At 36.9% G+C, this 16,373-nt stretch overlaps 3 protein-coding genes across 3 annotated transcripts; 1 reads left to right on the forward strand and 2 right to left on the reverse strand.

Moving 5' to 3' along the window:
* Positions 1 to 4,525: 4,525 nt before the first annotated feature.
* Positions 4,526 to 6,912, forward strand: LOC129795549 (probable cytochrome P450 28d1). The gene is made up of 4 exons (XM_055836937.1): positions 4,526 to 4,793; positions 4,861 to 5,008; positions 5,086 to 5,184; positions 5,554 to 6,912. The coding sequence occupies exons 1-4, from the start codon at positions 4,609 to 4,611 to the stop codon at positions 6,619 to 6,621; spliced, it is 1,500 nt and encodes a 499-aa protein (XP_055692912.1). The 5' UTR covers positions 4,526 to 4,608; the 3' UTR covers positions 6,622 to 6,912.
* Positions 6,913 to 8,070: 1,158 nt separating this feature from the next.
* On the reverse strand, positions 8,071 to 10,676 carry LOC129795539 (histidine-rich glycoprotein-like). The gene is made up of 4 exons (XM_055836924.1): positions 10,553 to 10,676; positions 9,534 to 10,467; positions 9,059 to 9,469; positions 8,071 to 8,749 (listed from the first exon to the last, which is right to left on the reverse strand). Exons 1-4 carry the CDS (start codon positions 10,562 to 10,564, stop codon positions 8,394 to 8,396), a joined length of 1,713 nt encoding a protein of 570 aa, XP_055692899.1. The 5' UTR covers positions 10,565 to 10,676; the 3' UTR covers positions 8,071 to 8,393.
* Positions 10,677 to 13,188: 2,512 nt separating this feature from the next.
* LOC129795578 (histidine-rich glycoprotein-like) lies at positions 13,189 to 14,856 on the reverse strand. Its single transcript, XM_055837003.1, has 2 exons — positions 14,749 to 14,856; positions 13,189 to 14,665 (listed from the first exon to the last, which is right to left on the reverse strand). Exons 1-2 carry the CDS (start codon positions 14,758 to 14,760, stop codon positions 13,256 to 13,258), a joined length of 1,422 nt encoding a protein of 473 aa, XP_055692978.1. The 5' UTR covers positions 14,761 to 14,856; the 3' UTR covers positions 13,189 to 13,255.
* Between the last annotated feature and the right edge of the window lie 1,517 nt (positions 14,857 to 16,373).

The raw sequence follows: 16,373 nt of genomic DNA on the forward strand, positions 1-16,373 counted from the left end.
GATTTGTCTGTTCTCAAAAGTTTCTTTTCAGACTTTCGTCCAGTGACTTCAAAAGAGTTCTGAAAAGATTTGCCTAAAAACGCTAAAACTCCTTTAAATCCGTTTTGTGTAAGAAGCATTCAGATACATACATTTGTATGATTTTTAGTTCATGTCGTGCTCTAAATAGAAAAAAAAATAGAAAATTTATGGAAAAGTCTTGAAAAACATCTAAAAATACAAAAAACCACTCCTACATTTACACGAAACATATGCTTCAAGCCTTTAATCAATGTTCTTAAGATACATATATAATCATTTAGTTTTTTTTCAGCTGTTAAAAATAGTTTCAAATTGCTTGTATCATGATTCTTTTATCCGTGCTTTCAACATACTTACTCTCCTTGCAAAAAATCCTAACAATATTAAAAGAATGAATCACATTTAAATTAAAATTTTTTCATTTAAATTCCTCAGCTTTTCCGGCTTTTCCTTGTATGTACAAAAAAAGGAATAACCTGTGAAATCCAATCTGCGAGTGGAATTAAAGAATTTAATATGTTAAATTTTCATTGTTTGCCAGTATATTTTTCCCATAGCACCAACCTTTTGAATTTTTTTCCCTCTAAAGTTGTATCTTGGTATAAAAGTGGATTTTTTCTTTTTTTTTTTGCTAATTAAAAATTTCGACATCCGGGTATTTCCGGTAAACAGATTCTTGGAAAAGGAAAAAAAAACGAAGCGAATAAATTGTGTGAAAGGAAGTTTAGAACGGCAACGAGGGATTGTGTGAGGCAGCGTCAAAAGATCCTCCGAAATTCATTTTCACGAAATTGTTGTATGTTGAAATGAAGAATTCTATAAATTACTACCCGTACTCCACCACCACCACCATTGATGTGCCCCTCCTGAGACGTTGTGTATGAGAACAAAAAAACCAACCCTCGTAATCTGGCCATAAATAAAATTACAGCAAATTAGGAAGTCATTGAAGCGTTATTCCATGCCATTTTCTGTAACTGCGCACTTCTTGTGCGGGTGAGGACACATCCGCCATAAAGTGTAATGGAAATTGCGACAATGTAGTTTGATATTATTAATAAGAGACTCTCGGGGTTGGTTCCGGACGGGGATGGTGGTGGTGGCAAGCAAATGATGTTGGGATGAATTAGTCTGCTTTTCCCTTCGAGCCATTCAATTGATTCAATTTGTCAACGCGATGAGTAGCGAATAAAGCACTAAAAGGCTTTCTCCTCCATGCACAACCCCTTGTTCACCACCCAAACGTCTCCAACCCCTCAGGGGTATATGGTGCTCAAGCACACGACATACATAACACACACAGTAAACAGCCAATATAGGCCACAGCGCGTATGCGGAGGACAAATAAATATATGGAATTTGCTTCCTCTGTGTGTAAAAGGGCTTTTTTCGGTTTGCAAAATTGATTTTCCTTGCCTTCCCTTTGACCCCTGACTGAGCATATACATACCACCAATATTCACTCTACCTTTGGGGATGTCTTACCCCTTTCGCTTTACAAAAAAAAAATTGGATATCTTGACGATGTGAAAGAAGATAGATTGTGGTTGAATTTAGACGAGAGACCATGCCAAAAAAGATTGTCTTTAAAATCTTTTTTTTTTTAATAAATCCTTCAGGAAAATAATTATTTTTCTAATTATTGTGCTCAACAAATTTTCTTTGACAATTTTGAGCGCATTAAAACAGCCTAAAAATTGTAATACCTACATATGTATATAATTAATATCAAATAAATTTGTTTCAAAAAGACTTTATTGGAATTTTTATTGCGAAGTTTCAAGAAAATTGATTGAGAAATTTTTCAGATTTTGAAGTCAAATATTGTAGAAAGCCGACGTGTAATTTAGATTGAGAGAAAGGGGAATTTTTTGAAATTCTCCTTCCGGTGAGCGTCGATTTAGGGCCTATCCTCAGCCACTGAGGACAACACGCAGAGTGTCTAAAATTCTGGCAATTCGAATGTTTTAATTGCTGAATCAAAACAAATTGACGCTCATCCGTAGGAGAATTTCAAAAAATTCTCCATTCTCTGAATTCGAAGTCAAAAGTCAGTTCCCAAGCAAAATCTTAATTATTTTACATAAAAAAAAGTTTTAAATAGAATTTATATGACTTTTAGGAATTTTTTTCCACTCAAAGTTAACAGAGAAAAATTGACGAGCGCCCTAAAAGTAACAAAGGAAAAACTTTTGTTAAACTGAAAGTACTTAACTGAGAAACGGGAAATGTTGTGCATCATTCATTTTTGTAAAAAGAAAATTCTTCAAATTCTAGAAAAAGAATGCTCACACCTCTAGTTTACGTGTGGTATGTGAATTGTGACAATAACTTGGTTCAGTTTGTTTATTGTCTCTCTCACTTTTCCCTGGGAATTTCTCAGTGAGGAGCAACCCACTCAATTTCCCACCCACTCCGGATGACCACTACACTGGTGGCCAAAGCAATGCGAGAAAAATCGTTAAACACTTTCTCGCTTCAGTGGTTTCCAATGGTGTGACTGCTGTAGGGCTCCGGGATTCACACGAACCATCCAAGGGAGTTCGCATGAGAGATGAGACTCTCCCCAGTACAGGAAGGATATGGCAGGCAATGTCCGATGGGGGTCATTTGGAGTCATTTTCCCCAGGAACCATCATGTTTACTCGGCTGCCCTCGCCAGTAAAGAAGAGCCAAAGCACACCGAAAAAAAAGAGGTTTGAATGAGCAAAAAAATGCCCTGAAGGACTTCATTTTGTTTGGACCCATCTAGGGGGTGGAGAGGAAGTAATTATGGGAATTTTAAATGAGGGAAAATCCTTCTGTGGGTGGTTGAGTATCAAAGGGATGTAAAAAATATATGAAGCTTCCTTCACAGAATGAAAAAAAAAACCTTTCTGTGCAGACGCAGAAGAGAAAAGCTCTTACAAGATAAAATACATATGTATGTAGATAGGTAAGTTTTTGAGTGAGATCTGTTTATTTGAAACCGTTAGAAAATTGAAAGAGTGTAAATGTACTATCGATATAAATTGATTTAATTCTTGTGGAGTATGGACGGAAAATAAACCTAATTTAGTTTTTCTCAATTTTATTTTAACATGCGACGTTTCGAGGGTGTCAGTCAACTCTTGTCTTGATGAGAGAACAGAAGGAAGTGATTATTGTGTCCCAGTTTAAAATCAAAATTGACCCGCTTTTTCCCGTATATTTTTAATGCTTTGAAGAAGAGGGCAAACACCCTCGAAACGTCGCATGTTAAAATAAAATTGAGAAAAACTAAATAAGGTTTATTTTCCGTCCATACTCCACAACCATCCAAAAACCGCAAATTTAAAGATTTAATTCTTATTCAAAAATGATGATCTTCGGGTTGAATTCTGTTAAAGGTTTGTCAGTTATAAGATTTTTATTATTCTAGGACAAATCTTTAAAGAAAGAAGCAAACTTTGAAAATTTTTAATCACTTTTTTTTTGGGAAAAGTACTTTTCCGTGTCTCTTTAAAGGTTTTTCTGACTGTTCTTGACTTTTTTTAGAAAAGTTTTTTGACAGAATTGACCGCATTATTTAGATATTTATTAATCCGATTTATTAACCCCTTTGCGACCACCGTGACACTTTTTTTTTTAATTAAAGAATTGAAAGGATTCCTTAAATCGGATTTTTAGTCAGAATATTCTGGTTTGAAAAATTTTAGTTAAAATTAACGTTTATAATAATTAAGAGTCAAAAAATGAGAAAAGATCTAATAAAAACTCTCGCAGCTCTCACTGAAGAACGCATCGAAAGCCTTGAGGCTAATGTTGGGATTTTCACGCTAAAAATCTCTTATTTTTAACGCTCACCAGGCGGAGATCTTTTTTTTTTTTTTTTTTGACTCATAAACTTTTACGCAAGATTCACGCAGTTGTGACGAATAATTGAGGTCTTTCTTCAGTGTAGTAAATGAATCAAAAATAAAGTACGTAAGCAAAAGACTACTACTAGAGTCTTCGAAATGTCGATTTTAAATTTAAATTTTTCTAACCGTAAGTTTGTTTTTTATGGAATTTCTGAACTTTTAAAGGGTAGTCCAATAGAGAGCTCTACAGGAAAAAATTGCCCAAAAATCTGAAAATTATAGCAATATGCAATAAAACCATTAATTTGATTATTACCTGTACTTTCTAGCGCTGAAGAAGATGGAAAAATAATCGAAAATTAAATGAAACTTTTCAGGAAAAATAAGAAAAATTTGCAGTCAAGCTCAGCCTAAACTTGCAAGTTCTTCTTGAAATTTTCTAGATGAATCATCTATTTTTTTTTAGTCGAGTGATAAGAGCGTACTACAACGTCTAAAGAGAAAAGCCCAAAGTACTCCATTGCGCTGCATATTCGTCGTGATTTTTTACATTTTTTTGTGTAGAGTTGTGATGATTGTCTTTTTTCTTATCGCTTATTTCTGTTTTTTTTAAATCATCGCACTGCTTTCTTATGTTATGAAACTCCGAAATGACCAGCAGAAAATTTCCTTATCTCTGCCTACAAAACTGAGGCGTTTGTGTGAATGCCAAAATAGTCGCATATTCAGCTCTTTTGTGGATGAAAGTCGTTCGCGTTGCAGGAAAATGTTGGTTTTCATTTACGGTTTATTTGTGATTGGGAGTGCAATCTACTTCTTCCTTACATGGAATCACAAGCATTGGGCAAAGAGGGGTATTCCCTTTGCCGAGCCCAGTGTTCTGTATGGAAATTTTCCAAGTACACTCACTCAGAAACGAAACATTGCCTATGAACACGATGAGTTCTACAAGTGCGTTGAATAATCTAATTTTCGTGAATTTTCTTTTATAAAAAAAATATTTTCTCTTTTTTAATAGTCAATTCAAGGATCGGTACAATTTCGTGGGATGTTTTAGCCTAAGGCAGCCACAATATTTTATTTTGGACGCCGGTGTGGCGAGAGATATTCTAATCAGCAAGTTTAAGAATTTCCATGATAATGAATTTTCCGATATGATCGATAAGGTTAGTGAGTGTTGGCTTTGATTCTTTTTTTATTCGTTCTCTCAGTAAAATATTTGAATTGTTTTCTTTTTTTGTAGGAAAAGGACCCAATTTTCGGGAACAACCCCTTTATGCTAAAAGGTCAAGCATGGAAGGATAAGAGAGCTGAAATTACACCAGCTTTCACTCAATTGAGAGTAAGTAATTTTTGCAATAAATATTAATTTATTTCTAGTTCAAATTATTAGAAAAAAATGCTTTGAGAAGACCAATCAATGGGCTTTGTTCAGCGACCAAGAAACCCTTGAAATTCACTTAAAATCTTGAAATTTCAGTACAAAATTTAAAGATTTCAAGGGTTTCTTGGTCGCTGAATTAGGCCCAATATTAACTATGCTTAACTTTGTCAACCAGTCTGAGAAAATCTATAATTCTTTTTCTTATTTAACAAGAATGGATTTTAATAATTTTTTTCCCTTTTTCTTGTTGAACATGAATAAAGCTCTTTAAAGCTCTTCCCTAAAAGCTTTTCTCCTTTTTGATAAAAAATGAAAATTTTCTTTCAGATTAAAGCCATGTATCCGGTAATTGATGACGTCTGCGAGAGCCTTAAGAAGTTTATTCAGCGAGGAAAGCACTCAGCCATCAATGCACGTGACTTGTGTGAGAATTTCACAACAGATGTCGTTTCAAGTTGCATCTATGGTGCAGATGCACGAGCGCTATCTGGCGAGAAAGCTCCCATCCGTGAGATGGGCAAAAAACTTTTTGGCACTACTCCTAAAATTGTTATATACTTCCTCGCGGTCCAATTCATTCCATCAATAACTAAATTCGTTAAAATTGGCTTTGTACCGAAGAATGTTGAGAAGTTTTTCGTAAAGCTCACAAAAGATGCCATTGATTTGCGAAGGAAGAGCAACATTACACGTGAAGACTACCTAACTTACTTGCTTGAATTGCAAGCAAAGAAGGGTATTAGTGAACTTAGTATGGCATCTCATGCAATATCCTTTTTCCTTGATGGCTTTATCACATCAAGCGTTGTCCTCAGCTTTACCTTCTATGAATTGGCCAAGTCCAAAAGGGTCCAGGATAAGCTAAGGACTGAGATAAGGGAGACCATTGCAAAGCATGGCCGTATTACTTTTGAGATTGCTCAGGAAATGCCCTACCTTGAGCAGGTAGTATCGGAAAATCTACGTCTAAACCCTCCACTGTCCTTCATTAACAAGAAATGCACCGAAACCTGCGAACTACCACTGACTGAAACTAAATCAGCAACAATTGAGGAGGGCTATGGTATTATCCTACCAGTACGTAGCATCCAACGTGATTCACGTTACTACGAAAATCCCAATGATTTCATCCCTGAGCGTTTTGCACCCGAAAAGGGTGGCACTAAAGTCTACAAGGATAAAGGATGCTACATGCCCTTTGGCGATGGACCACGTATTTGTCTTGGAATGAGATTCGCTCAAACACAAATGAAGGCCGCCATCATTGCAATTGTGAAGGACTTTGAAATTTCTCTCGATCCCAAAACTTCCCCCAATGGAGAGTTGGATCCAAAGGATTTCATCCCAGATATAATTGGGGGAATTTGGTTGAGATTCAAGGAGATTAAGGAGTAAAAGGTCACACGAGAGGGCATTGGAATTAGCCCTGAAGTGCCTTAAAAAATTTTGCATTGCTCAATTTGCAATTGCAGTAATATTGAACAAACTCCATAGTCAGGTGCAGTCTTGTTCATTAACTTTCTTTCTTCTTTTCTTTTGCAAATACCTCAAGGGGTATTGCACTACAGTAGTGTGTACAACATTCTTTCAACAACACCAGGAAGGAGATTAAACAAAAAATTATATATTCTTTTGTACATTTCCTTGGCGCTACTAATAAAGAAGCATTTAAAGCATTTTAAATAACTTCTTTTTTCTTGGAAAAAAAAACACTGAAAATTGTTTTTTTTTTCTGTTTTGATTAAAGTTAAAAGATCTGTCGAATTGGGACTCAACTAATATCTAAAGTAGACTCGAATGACTAATTGATACTCAAAAACATCTAATAAGCACGAAGGATCTCAACTTAGTTTTTGGATTACATTTTAACTGGAGTATTCGACGAAATTTCTAAAGTAGACGCCATGTGTATCTAAAGGGTAGGTACGCAAAACATATAACGGATGCTTTACTTTAACATTTGGAAGATCGAGGTTTCTAACCTCAAAATCTGACCTTCATTTTCTCTCAGATGAAAATATTTTTCCAAGTTTTCTTTCGACGATATTGAAGTAATGAAACTTCACTATAGTGTATATATACACAGATTTAGAATTTTCACGAAATATTAAACATTTTTTTATTCTGTGGCGATTGAAAAATGTCGATTTGGCCACTTTGGCCAGCAAAATCCTCCAAGGGTTAAATAAACAAAATATGTCAAAGTTTTTAATAAAAATATTCTGTTTACTTAAGGAAATTTCTCTTTAATATATTCTGCATTATATTTTTCCCCTTAATAAATGTAAATTCAGTATATAAATTCAAACAATGTAAAATGTTTTATGTTTCACGCACATTAGAAGTTTTTTGAGTCCCAATTAGCTATTTGCGTCTTTTTTAGACATTTTTGAGTCTCAATTTGCTTTAGCCCAAAAGTTTATTAGCCAAAGGCACAAAAATAGTAAATATCTCTCTCTATCCCAGCTAGATTTTTCTCTATGCAGCAAAAGGAGCAAAAGGATGTCGAACAAGATCTTTCCTTCAATATTTTATTGATTGAATCTAATTCAGTGTGACTTTTTGGCCCAATTCCCGCAAGCAGAATGAATTCATCATTCCCGCACAAAGAGGATCTTTTTAATAAAAATTTCCAACCAGAAATTTATTGTGACTTTTATGTATTCACGTCGACAATATATTTTCCCAGGTTCCATCGCGGTATGTTATTAAAATTTCCCACAACGCGTCGTGTCCTATATTCACACGAAGACATGGCGCTATTTATTTTCCCGTAGACATAGAAAGGTAAAAGCAATAAAAGATTCTTTTTTTGTTGTTTAAAATTGAATAAAAATCAACGAATTTGCATTCACAATGTAATTTTAATGTTTATTGGGAGGATTGTTCAGAGTATTGCTGCAGGCGGCATATTTGGCAGGGTGCGCTTTACACTCCCCCTAGAAACACACCCACTTTCTAGGGGTTAAAAGTCATTGTCCAGAGAGTAGGCAAAGGTCATGAAAGTCTTTTTTTTTTCTTAGTTTATCGCAAGAGCCTCATTTTGCAATCATCCAATCCAGTTGACAGGACTTCATTTGGGTATGGACTCAAGTCAAACTGAGAGGGAAGGATGTGACAGTGCGGGTGATTTGTATTTTCTAAAGACAAGGTCGCAAATTCAACGTCTAGTAGTGCTTTTGGGCCTTATGCCAACCAATTTCATGGCTCTTAGCCTGGGCATGAGCATGGTTCAGGTGTTCCTTGGCATGACGAACTTCTGGGGTTTCCGTTGGGACACCATTATGGAGAACAGGCACGTGGATTGGTCCAGTCCAGCGGGGTTCCTCGTGGAAGCTGTGGTGTGGCTTCTCATAGGTGTATCCATGATGGGTGTGATCGTCCTTGTGGAATTCTGGATGACTCTGAGCTTCGTAGTGCTTATTCAGGATGTGAGCCTTAGCATGACGAACCTCAGGAGTCTCAGTTGGTACACCGTGTTCGATCACTGGCACATGGATTGGTCCCGTCCACTTTTGATGGTCTAAAAAGTAATTTTAACAGTTTACTTTTAAATATTTGTCAAAGGCACTGATGAATACTGATTAAATATGAAACATCATGAAGAATTATGGTTAATATCTCAAATCTGTCAAAACTATATGTAGGATGTAGGAACGTAGGATCTTAGTTTTGTACTTGACTAAGGCCTGCTAAGTAATTGAAGTTTAGTTCTTCGTGGAACAGGTTAGGCGTGATAGTCAAGAATGGTTTGTTAGATCATAAAGATGAATCTACTCTGTCTCAAAACTTCTGACAATAAATTCCCCTATTAAAACGATTTCTTTCTTACCAGCATGATGGTAATGCTGGGCGTACTGATGTCCTTGATCCCATTCCTGATGTCCAGCGTGCTTTCCGGCTTCAGCGTGCTTGGCAGCATGATGAGCCTTAGCGTGGAGCACTTCAGGTGTCTCAGTTGGGACTCCGTGAACAATGACGGGCTTATGGGTGGGACCAGTCCAGCGGTGTTGATGTTCATCGTGGTAGTTGTACTGCTGAGCGTAGTGATTGTCGTGATGGTTGTCATGATGGTTGTCGTGGTGGTAGCTGCCAGAGTGGTGAGCTTCGGAGTGCTTAGCAGCATGATGAGCCTTAGCAGCACGGATCTCTGGGGTTTCAGTTGGAACACCGTGTTCAATCACGGGCACATGGATAGGTCCAGTCCAACGGTTGTGGTGAGATTCCTCATGTCCATGAGCGGCTAAAAAGAAAATTTCCCATAATTACTTTGCAATGAAAAGTTAATGCGAGACGAGGATTTCTACCTCCGTAGTAAGATCCGTGATCAGAGTGATCATGGTGGTTGCTGGAGAGAGCAGAATGAACTTTAGCTTCGGAGTGCTTGGCGTGGAAGAGAGCCTTAGCGTGCTTCACAGCGGGTGTCTCAGTGGGGACACCGTGTTCAATGACAGGCACGTGGATGGGTCCAGTCCACTTGGGCTGTTCGTGGTGATGTTCATGGTGCTGCTCATGATGATGTTCGTGGTGATGTTCGTTGTGATGTTCGTGGTGATGTTCGTTGTGATGTTCGTGGTGATGTTCATGGTGATGCTCTTGGTGATGATGGTTGTTCTCCCAGCCGTGGTTGTGACCAGAGTGGCTGGAGTGTTGGTAAGCCTCAGCAACCTTCTGGGCATGATGATTCCTGGCAGCTAGAATTTCAGGGCTTTCAGTGGGAACGCCATTCTTGATGACTGGAATGTGAATTGGTCCAGTCCAGTGCTTATGCTCCTCATGGTGGATTGGTTCGTGATGGATGATTTCGTTGTGGCTCAGCTGCTGCTGGTGATCATTGTGGTGCCACAGGGAACGCTTGTGCAGATGATGGAAGTTTTGACGTTCATAGTGGAACAGAGTGTGATCCTTATGCTGATGATGCCTCTGTTCTGGATGATGAGCAACAGTGGAGTAGGAGAATGGCTTAGCCTGCTCGTGGTGATGCCCAAAACCGTGATGTTGCTGATGATGATGCTGCTGGTGATACTTGTTTGGGACATCATACTTCACTTCACTGCTGAATACACCGTGCTTATCTGAGAATTTGTACTCTCCTCGGACGCGATCATGGGATGCTGTCTCCTCCTTCTCACTATCCTTGTTCGAGTACCCGTAGTTGTAACCATGATGACCATCCTGGGAGTGGTACTGGCTAGAGAGAACGGCAGCCTGGGCTACGGCCAAAGTGGCAACAGCAATCAACTACACAAGAAATTTATATTTTAATATTTTCTTCTTAACTCTCAACAAACTTTTCTCAAGCACATAGCTAAAAAAAGCTCCTTACCAAACACTTCATTGCTGAATCTCAATTTTCCTGCTTTAAAACTTTGCTATCACTTCAACCTCCTAGACGTATCTAGGACTGTTCATGCACTGTGATTGTTGCACATTGTGACCAATCTTTTATACCTGAAAAAACTGCTGAGGAATTGGTGAGAAATTGCAAAGGAGGTGGGGAGAGAAACTCGCAGATTTTTTGAATTAGGATTCATTACCAACAGCTATTGTAATTAATTCAAGTGCTGATACTCTCGCTTAATCCATCAATGTTATTAATTGATTGCTATTCTGTATTCAACTCTGTATTCTGTATTCAACTCTCTATTCAAATGATGCTCTATAGATACAAGTGAATTTTAGCTTAAATATATAATTTTGTTTCTATTTTTATTTAAAATTATTTTATTTTTCAACAGAATATATCCTTTTAAAATGAAATCAAAGCAATAAATTTTTGAACAGTAAAATAGCGCCAAAATTTTTCAATTTCCTAATCATTTATTAAATTAAAAAATAAATACATTGAAATAATATTGACGGAAAAAAAATAAATGTGAAAATTGGCTTAAAGGAAAATTTATAAAAATGTGAGAATAAATTTTCTTTCTATATTTCAATAAATACATAGAATTTGACAAAAGTCTTTTTTCTCTCATAGAATATTAATCTATCTTCGTTCATGAAAATTATTCTTAAAATTTTGATTAATAAAATGTCAGAGAATTGATTTATTTAATCAAAGAAAAATTAATTTTTCACAGAAAAATGTCTTTTGATTTTTTTTTTTTACAAAAATATCATTATTTCTTTATTCATGATAGATACTAAAGGATAGATTTTTTAAAAATAAATTCAAGAACAAAAAGTGTGGAGAAAATAAAAAAAAACAGAATTATTGCGTTGTCACAAACAAACCCAAATTGAAGGCAAAAAAAGAATCACAAAATACACAAGAAGATTTACTTTACCTTCCCCTTCTTTGCCTCCTTCATGGATAAGTTTTGATTTAATGAAAAAAAATACAGTATAGTTGAAAAATTAATTGACTAATTAGACAATTGACGAATTTTTGGGAGTTAAGAGTGCGAAACAACCATTAGGACGCAGCTCATAAATCACCACCAAAGAAATCCATTGCGACGACCGAGAGTACATATTACAGTGTCACAATTAAAAATTTAAAAAATTTAAAAAGCGAAAATTAATACCTTTGGCACAATTTATATATTGAAAAATTATTAATTTGATTCAATTGATTTGGAGATGACCATGTGACATTGCAACAGTTGTTAATGAATAATATATATGCTTGCACACCCCTATTTTTCAATGAACTTTTTAAATATTTATCAACTTGTGAAAAATGCATTTTCCATGTTTTTTTAATGAACTACATTTCCATGAAATCAAGAACAGACATGAAGGAAAAATTAATAATAATTGATTCAATTCATGTAAAGCTATGTACGTACATACTTCAATAAAATTCATTTAAAATATATATGTGCATTCACCAAATTTTATTGGATAGAAAATCAAGGAAAATGAAATTAATATTATGTATATAAATATAATATAACCAACTTTATTTCCTAAATATGATGTTCTATCGTATCTTTTAGGTTAGCAATGAATTTCAAATGAGTTGGAATATTTTGGGAACAAATACGGAAATGTGTTGGCTTATCGTTGAACTATCCATGTGATAAACAACCACCAATTATAATGCGTTATGCAGATCGCAATGTGTACCCTCAAGTTCTACTGATTATGATGTTTACCAACATTGCAGAATAGTCAAATATTTCGCATAAATTAATTTGAATTTTAATGCTACTTTAAGATTATATTGTTCAGCAAGTGAAATATAATTTCATAAAACTAAAAATTACGAATAATAATATTTTAGCTACCCTTTAATACAATACAATTAAGGAAGCTTCGAAAAAAACCTTTTTTGCTATTAAAATTCACCTCTGTCGGCTACTATGAAGTATAATCAATTGTAATGAAAATTTCATTAAACAAAATGAATTTTAATGAAGCTCAAATCCGTCAAACGATTCGCTTATTGCCATTTTTTATGTTAACATTTTGCGAATAAAACAGGAGATTAAAAAAAAATAAAGCTCAAAAGCAGAATTTTTACTAATATTTATCCAATCGAAGTGCTTAGAAAATTAAATAAATAAAATTTTATGTTAATTATTCATTTTATTTGTTCAATTCAATTTTTTTCAGTCCTTGTATGTAATTCAATTAATCTTGTTTATTTAATCGTATTCACAGAAAAAAACATAAAAAAAGTGAAAAGTTTTTTATTTACTTGTTTGAAAATTTTACAATAAAAATTCCATAATTTTCCATAGTTTTCCATAATAATTTTTTTTTCTAAATAAAAAGACTGAAAGAGAACATCATGACAATTTCTTTTTCCTAGAGAACACACTGCAAGGACCAGCCAAAAAGACGATTTTCTTCAATTTAATTTTATCAAACCGAATACCAAAAAATTCTAAGAGTTTTCGCAAAGATTTAATCTCCTGACAAAAAGATCACAGAGGAAATTGCACGAAAATTGGAACTAAAAGATCAATGAATATACCAAAAGAATAGAAAAATGAAATAAAATTCTCGAAATTAATGCTTCAGAATCTCATTTATTTTCAATATTCAAACAATCCGCAGAAGGGATCCCTTTGCGTGCTTAGAAGTGGAATTTGTGAGCTCCGTGAGACCAGTGACGCGTCTGATGATCTCCATGAACGGCCTCAGCAAATCCGGCAGCGTGATGAGCCTCTTCGTCGTCACAATCCTTCTCCTTGTATTCGGGATGGGCCTTGGCCTCGGCGTGCTTGGCGTGCAGAAGAGCCTTGGCGTGCTGCACCTCAGGCGTCTCAGTGGGTACACCGTGCTTGATCACTGGCACATGAACTGGACCAGTCCAGCGGTGCTCACCGTGATGGGAAGCGTGCTCGTGATGAGCTGGGGCAGCCCACTGAGCCACATGATGTTGCTGCTGATGGTGATTGCCGTGATGGGCCCACTTGTCCTCTTCTTCGTGAGATTCGTATTCAGGATGTTGCTTGGCTTCGGCCAGCTTGTGGGCGATGGCAGCCTTGGCGTGGCGAACTTCAGGGGTCTCAGTTGGGACTCCGTGCTCAATCACGGGCACATGAACGGGTCCAGTCCACTTTTGCTGGTGATGAGGTTCGTAGTGATGATGTTCGTGTTCTTCGTGATGCTGCCACTTGTTCTCGTGATGTCCAGAATGCTTCTTAGCTTCAGCCAGCTTGTGAGCGATGGCAGCCTTGGCCTGACGAACTTCAGGGGTCTCAGTTGGGACTCCGTGCTCAATCACGGGCACATGAACGGGTCCGGTCCACTTTTGCTGGTGATGAGGTTCGTAGTGATGATGTTCATACTCATCGTGATGTCCAGAGTGCTTCTTAGCTTCGGCCAGCTTGTGGGCGATGGCAGCCTTGGCGTGGCGAACTTCAGGGGTCTCAGTTGGGACACCGTGCTCAATCACGGGCACATGAACGGGTCCGGTCCACTTTTGCTGGTGATGAGGTTCGTAGTGATGATGTTCGTGTTCTTCGTGATGCTGCCACTTGTTCTCGTGATGTCCAGAGTGCTTCTTAGCTTCGGCCAGCTTGTGGGCGATGGCAGCCTTGGCGTGGCGAACTTCAGGTGTCTCAGTTGGGACTCCGTGCTCAATTACGGGCACATGAACGGGTCCGGTCCACTTTTGCTGGTGATGAGCATGATGTTCAGCAACGTGATGAGCATGATGAGCGACAGCGTGATGAGACTTCTTCTCTTCTTCGTCGCAATCCTCCTCGGAATGGTAGTCAGCATGGCTCTTGGCTTCGGCCAGCTTGTGCTCAAGATGAGCCTTAGCGTGGCGCACTTCGGGTGTCTCAGTTGGGACTCCATTCTTGATCACAGGCACGTGGATAGGTCCAGTCCACTTGCGTGGCGCCTCGGCGTGAGAATCATCCCACAAGTAGTCTTCACCCTGATCCAGCTCATTTGTGGCGTGATGGTGGCCATGATGCTTGGTTGGGACGTAGTGAGCCTGAGCCACAGCCACTCCCAGCAACAGAATAGCGATCTTTTAAAGAAATTTCGAAAAAATAAAGAAGTTTTTGTTGAATTATTAAAAATATCAAAGTTGTTTGCTACTGAATTACTAACCGTGCACTTCATGGTTGTTAATTTCCTTTTTGGGGCTCTTTCTCTTGATCTTCAAATTCTCTCAACCTCCCAGGTGTTGTTTCCTAGGACTGTTAAGACACACTGCGAATAATTCCGCGATCTTTTGGGCTTTTATACAAAATTCACACCAATTTTAATTCCTTCTTGAGGTTGATTTTAAGACATTATAAATTAATGGTCCATGAATTATGAACTTATAAGTGTGTTAAGAAGTATACATATTTCTTTCTTTTAGATCACTTCACGAGAAATAAAAGGAATAATCTTCATTTAACAAATTTCAAATTGCCTTTAATATTCTTGAAAATAGCAATTCTCACCCCCAATGAATTTCCCGAAATTGTATAGTATTTTGCATTGAACATAAAGTTTCTCTTGCACAGGTGCATTTTGCATTTAGCAGAGTACTTTATGTGACAACCGAGATTTGCATTGCCCGATATGCGAGCTAAATTCCCCATAGGGGGTTAAGCAAAAGTGTGAGGTATTGTTATTTGGCGCGTGGCAAAGATAAATAAATTTCTTGTGACTTCACCAGAAAGACAATGCTGAGTTATCTTCGCTGTGCAGAATTTTGCGCACATGAGAAGTACGCGGGATGTGTTTACCAATGCTCCTGGAAATACAACTGATAAGGGAGTTGTGCCACACAGCAACTGCCGTGAGGCTCTAACATATTCATTCCATGTGCGGCTCCTGTCTCAAGTGCCATCCGCAGTGAACGTGAGTGTGATAGGAGAAATTCTGGATGGAAAAAAAGGAGTTAGAGGTGCTTCTCCATCCACAACTTTAAGGGATGATACGAAAAAATACATAGCGTAAGAATCGCCCCCATTCATCTCACGCGAAACGTCAGGGTGTGTCTCTCACTACACTGGATGAATAAATTTATGAAGCCACTTGCCAACTCTGGGGCAAAACACTTCGTCAAGAAACAAAACGTCTTGGAGGATGAAAAGGAAGAAAGTTCTCTAGAGAAATCTCAAGAGGCATTTTTATTCCTTTAACCTTTTAATATTTCTGACTAAATTATATGTATAGGTATAGGTACTTAAAGCATTCCTGGAAGGAGCACAATGTTGGCATATTGTTTAGAAAAGAAATAGGGATGAAATGACGAATGATTCTTTAATATTTTATTAAAATATAATTCATAGAATTTTAATTAGGAGAAATGGATTTTTCTTTAAATTTTTCCTGCAGTATTTTCGTATGAAAACTCATTATTATATTACTAGGAAAATCAATTAATTTTTTCCAAAGAGCAAAGCTTTTGATAAAAAATCATTTTTATTAATTCATTTAATGAATGTGTTTCATTTATTGAAAATGTTCATTCCAATTTCAAGTAGAAAAAAAAGGAAACTACAGAGAAGAAAATTACCCTCGAATTTTCCACACTGTTACTCTCTATTTTATCCCTGATTTGCGCAAAAGAAAGAGGTGGTGATGCATTTTGTGTATTTTCCAAATAATTGATGAACTCCAATTGATTCCTCAATTGCAGACAATTTTCCCGTGCTCCACTTTTCACCCACAATCAATCTAAAGGGGAGGATTATGTGAAAATCGAAATTGTGGGAAATTTATCAGGATCACACTCT

Source organism: Lutzomyia longipalpis, chromosome 4, assembly GCF_024334085.1.
Source record: "Lutzomyia longipalpis isolate SR_M1_2022 chromosome 4, ASM2433408v1".
Taxonomy (NCBI): Eukaryota; Metazoa; Arthropoda; class Insecta; order Diptera; family Psychodidae; genus Lutzomyia; species Lutzomyia longipalpis.

Coding starts and splice junctions, on each gene's coding strand:
- LOC129795549 (XM_055836937.1), top strand. CDS start 4,609: ATGTTGGTTTTCATTTACGGTTTATTTGTGATTGGGAGTGCAATCTAC. Junction 5,009..5,085: donor TTTCCGATATGATCGATAAG/GTTAGTGAGTGT, acceptor CTTTTTTTGTAG/GAAAAGGACCCAATTTTCGG. Junction 5,185..5,553: donor CAGCTTTCACTCAATTGAGA/GTAAGTAATTTT, acceptor ATTTTCTTTCAG/ATTAAAGCCATGTATCCGGT.
- LOC129795539 (XM_055836924.1), bottom strand. Junction 9,470..9,533: donor TCACGGATCTTACTACGGAG/GTAGAAATCCTC, acceptor TTTTCTTTTTAG/CCGCTCATGGACATGAGGAA. Junction 8,750..9,058: donor CCAGCATTACCATCATGCTG/GTAAGAAAGAAA, acceptor ATTACTTTTTAG/ACCATCAAAAGTGGACGGGA.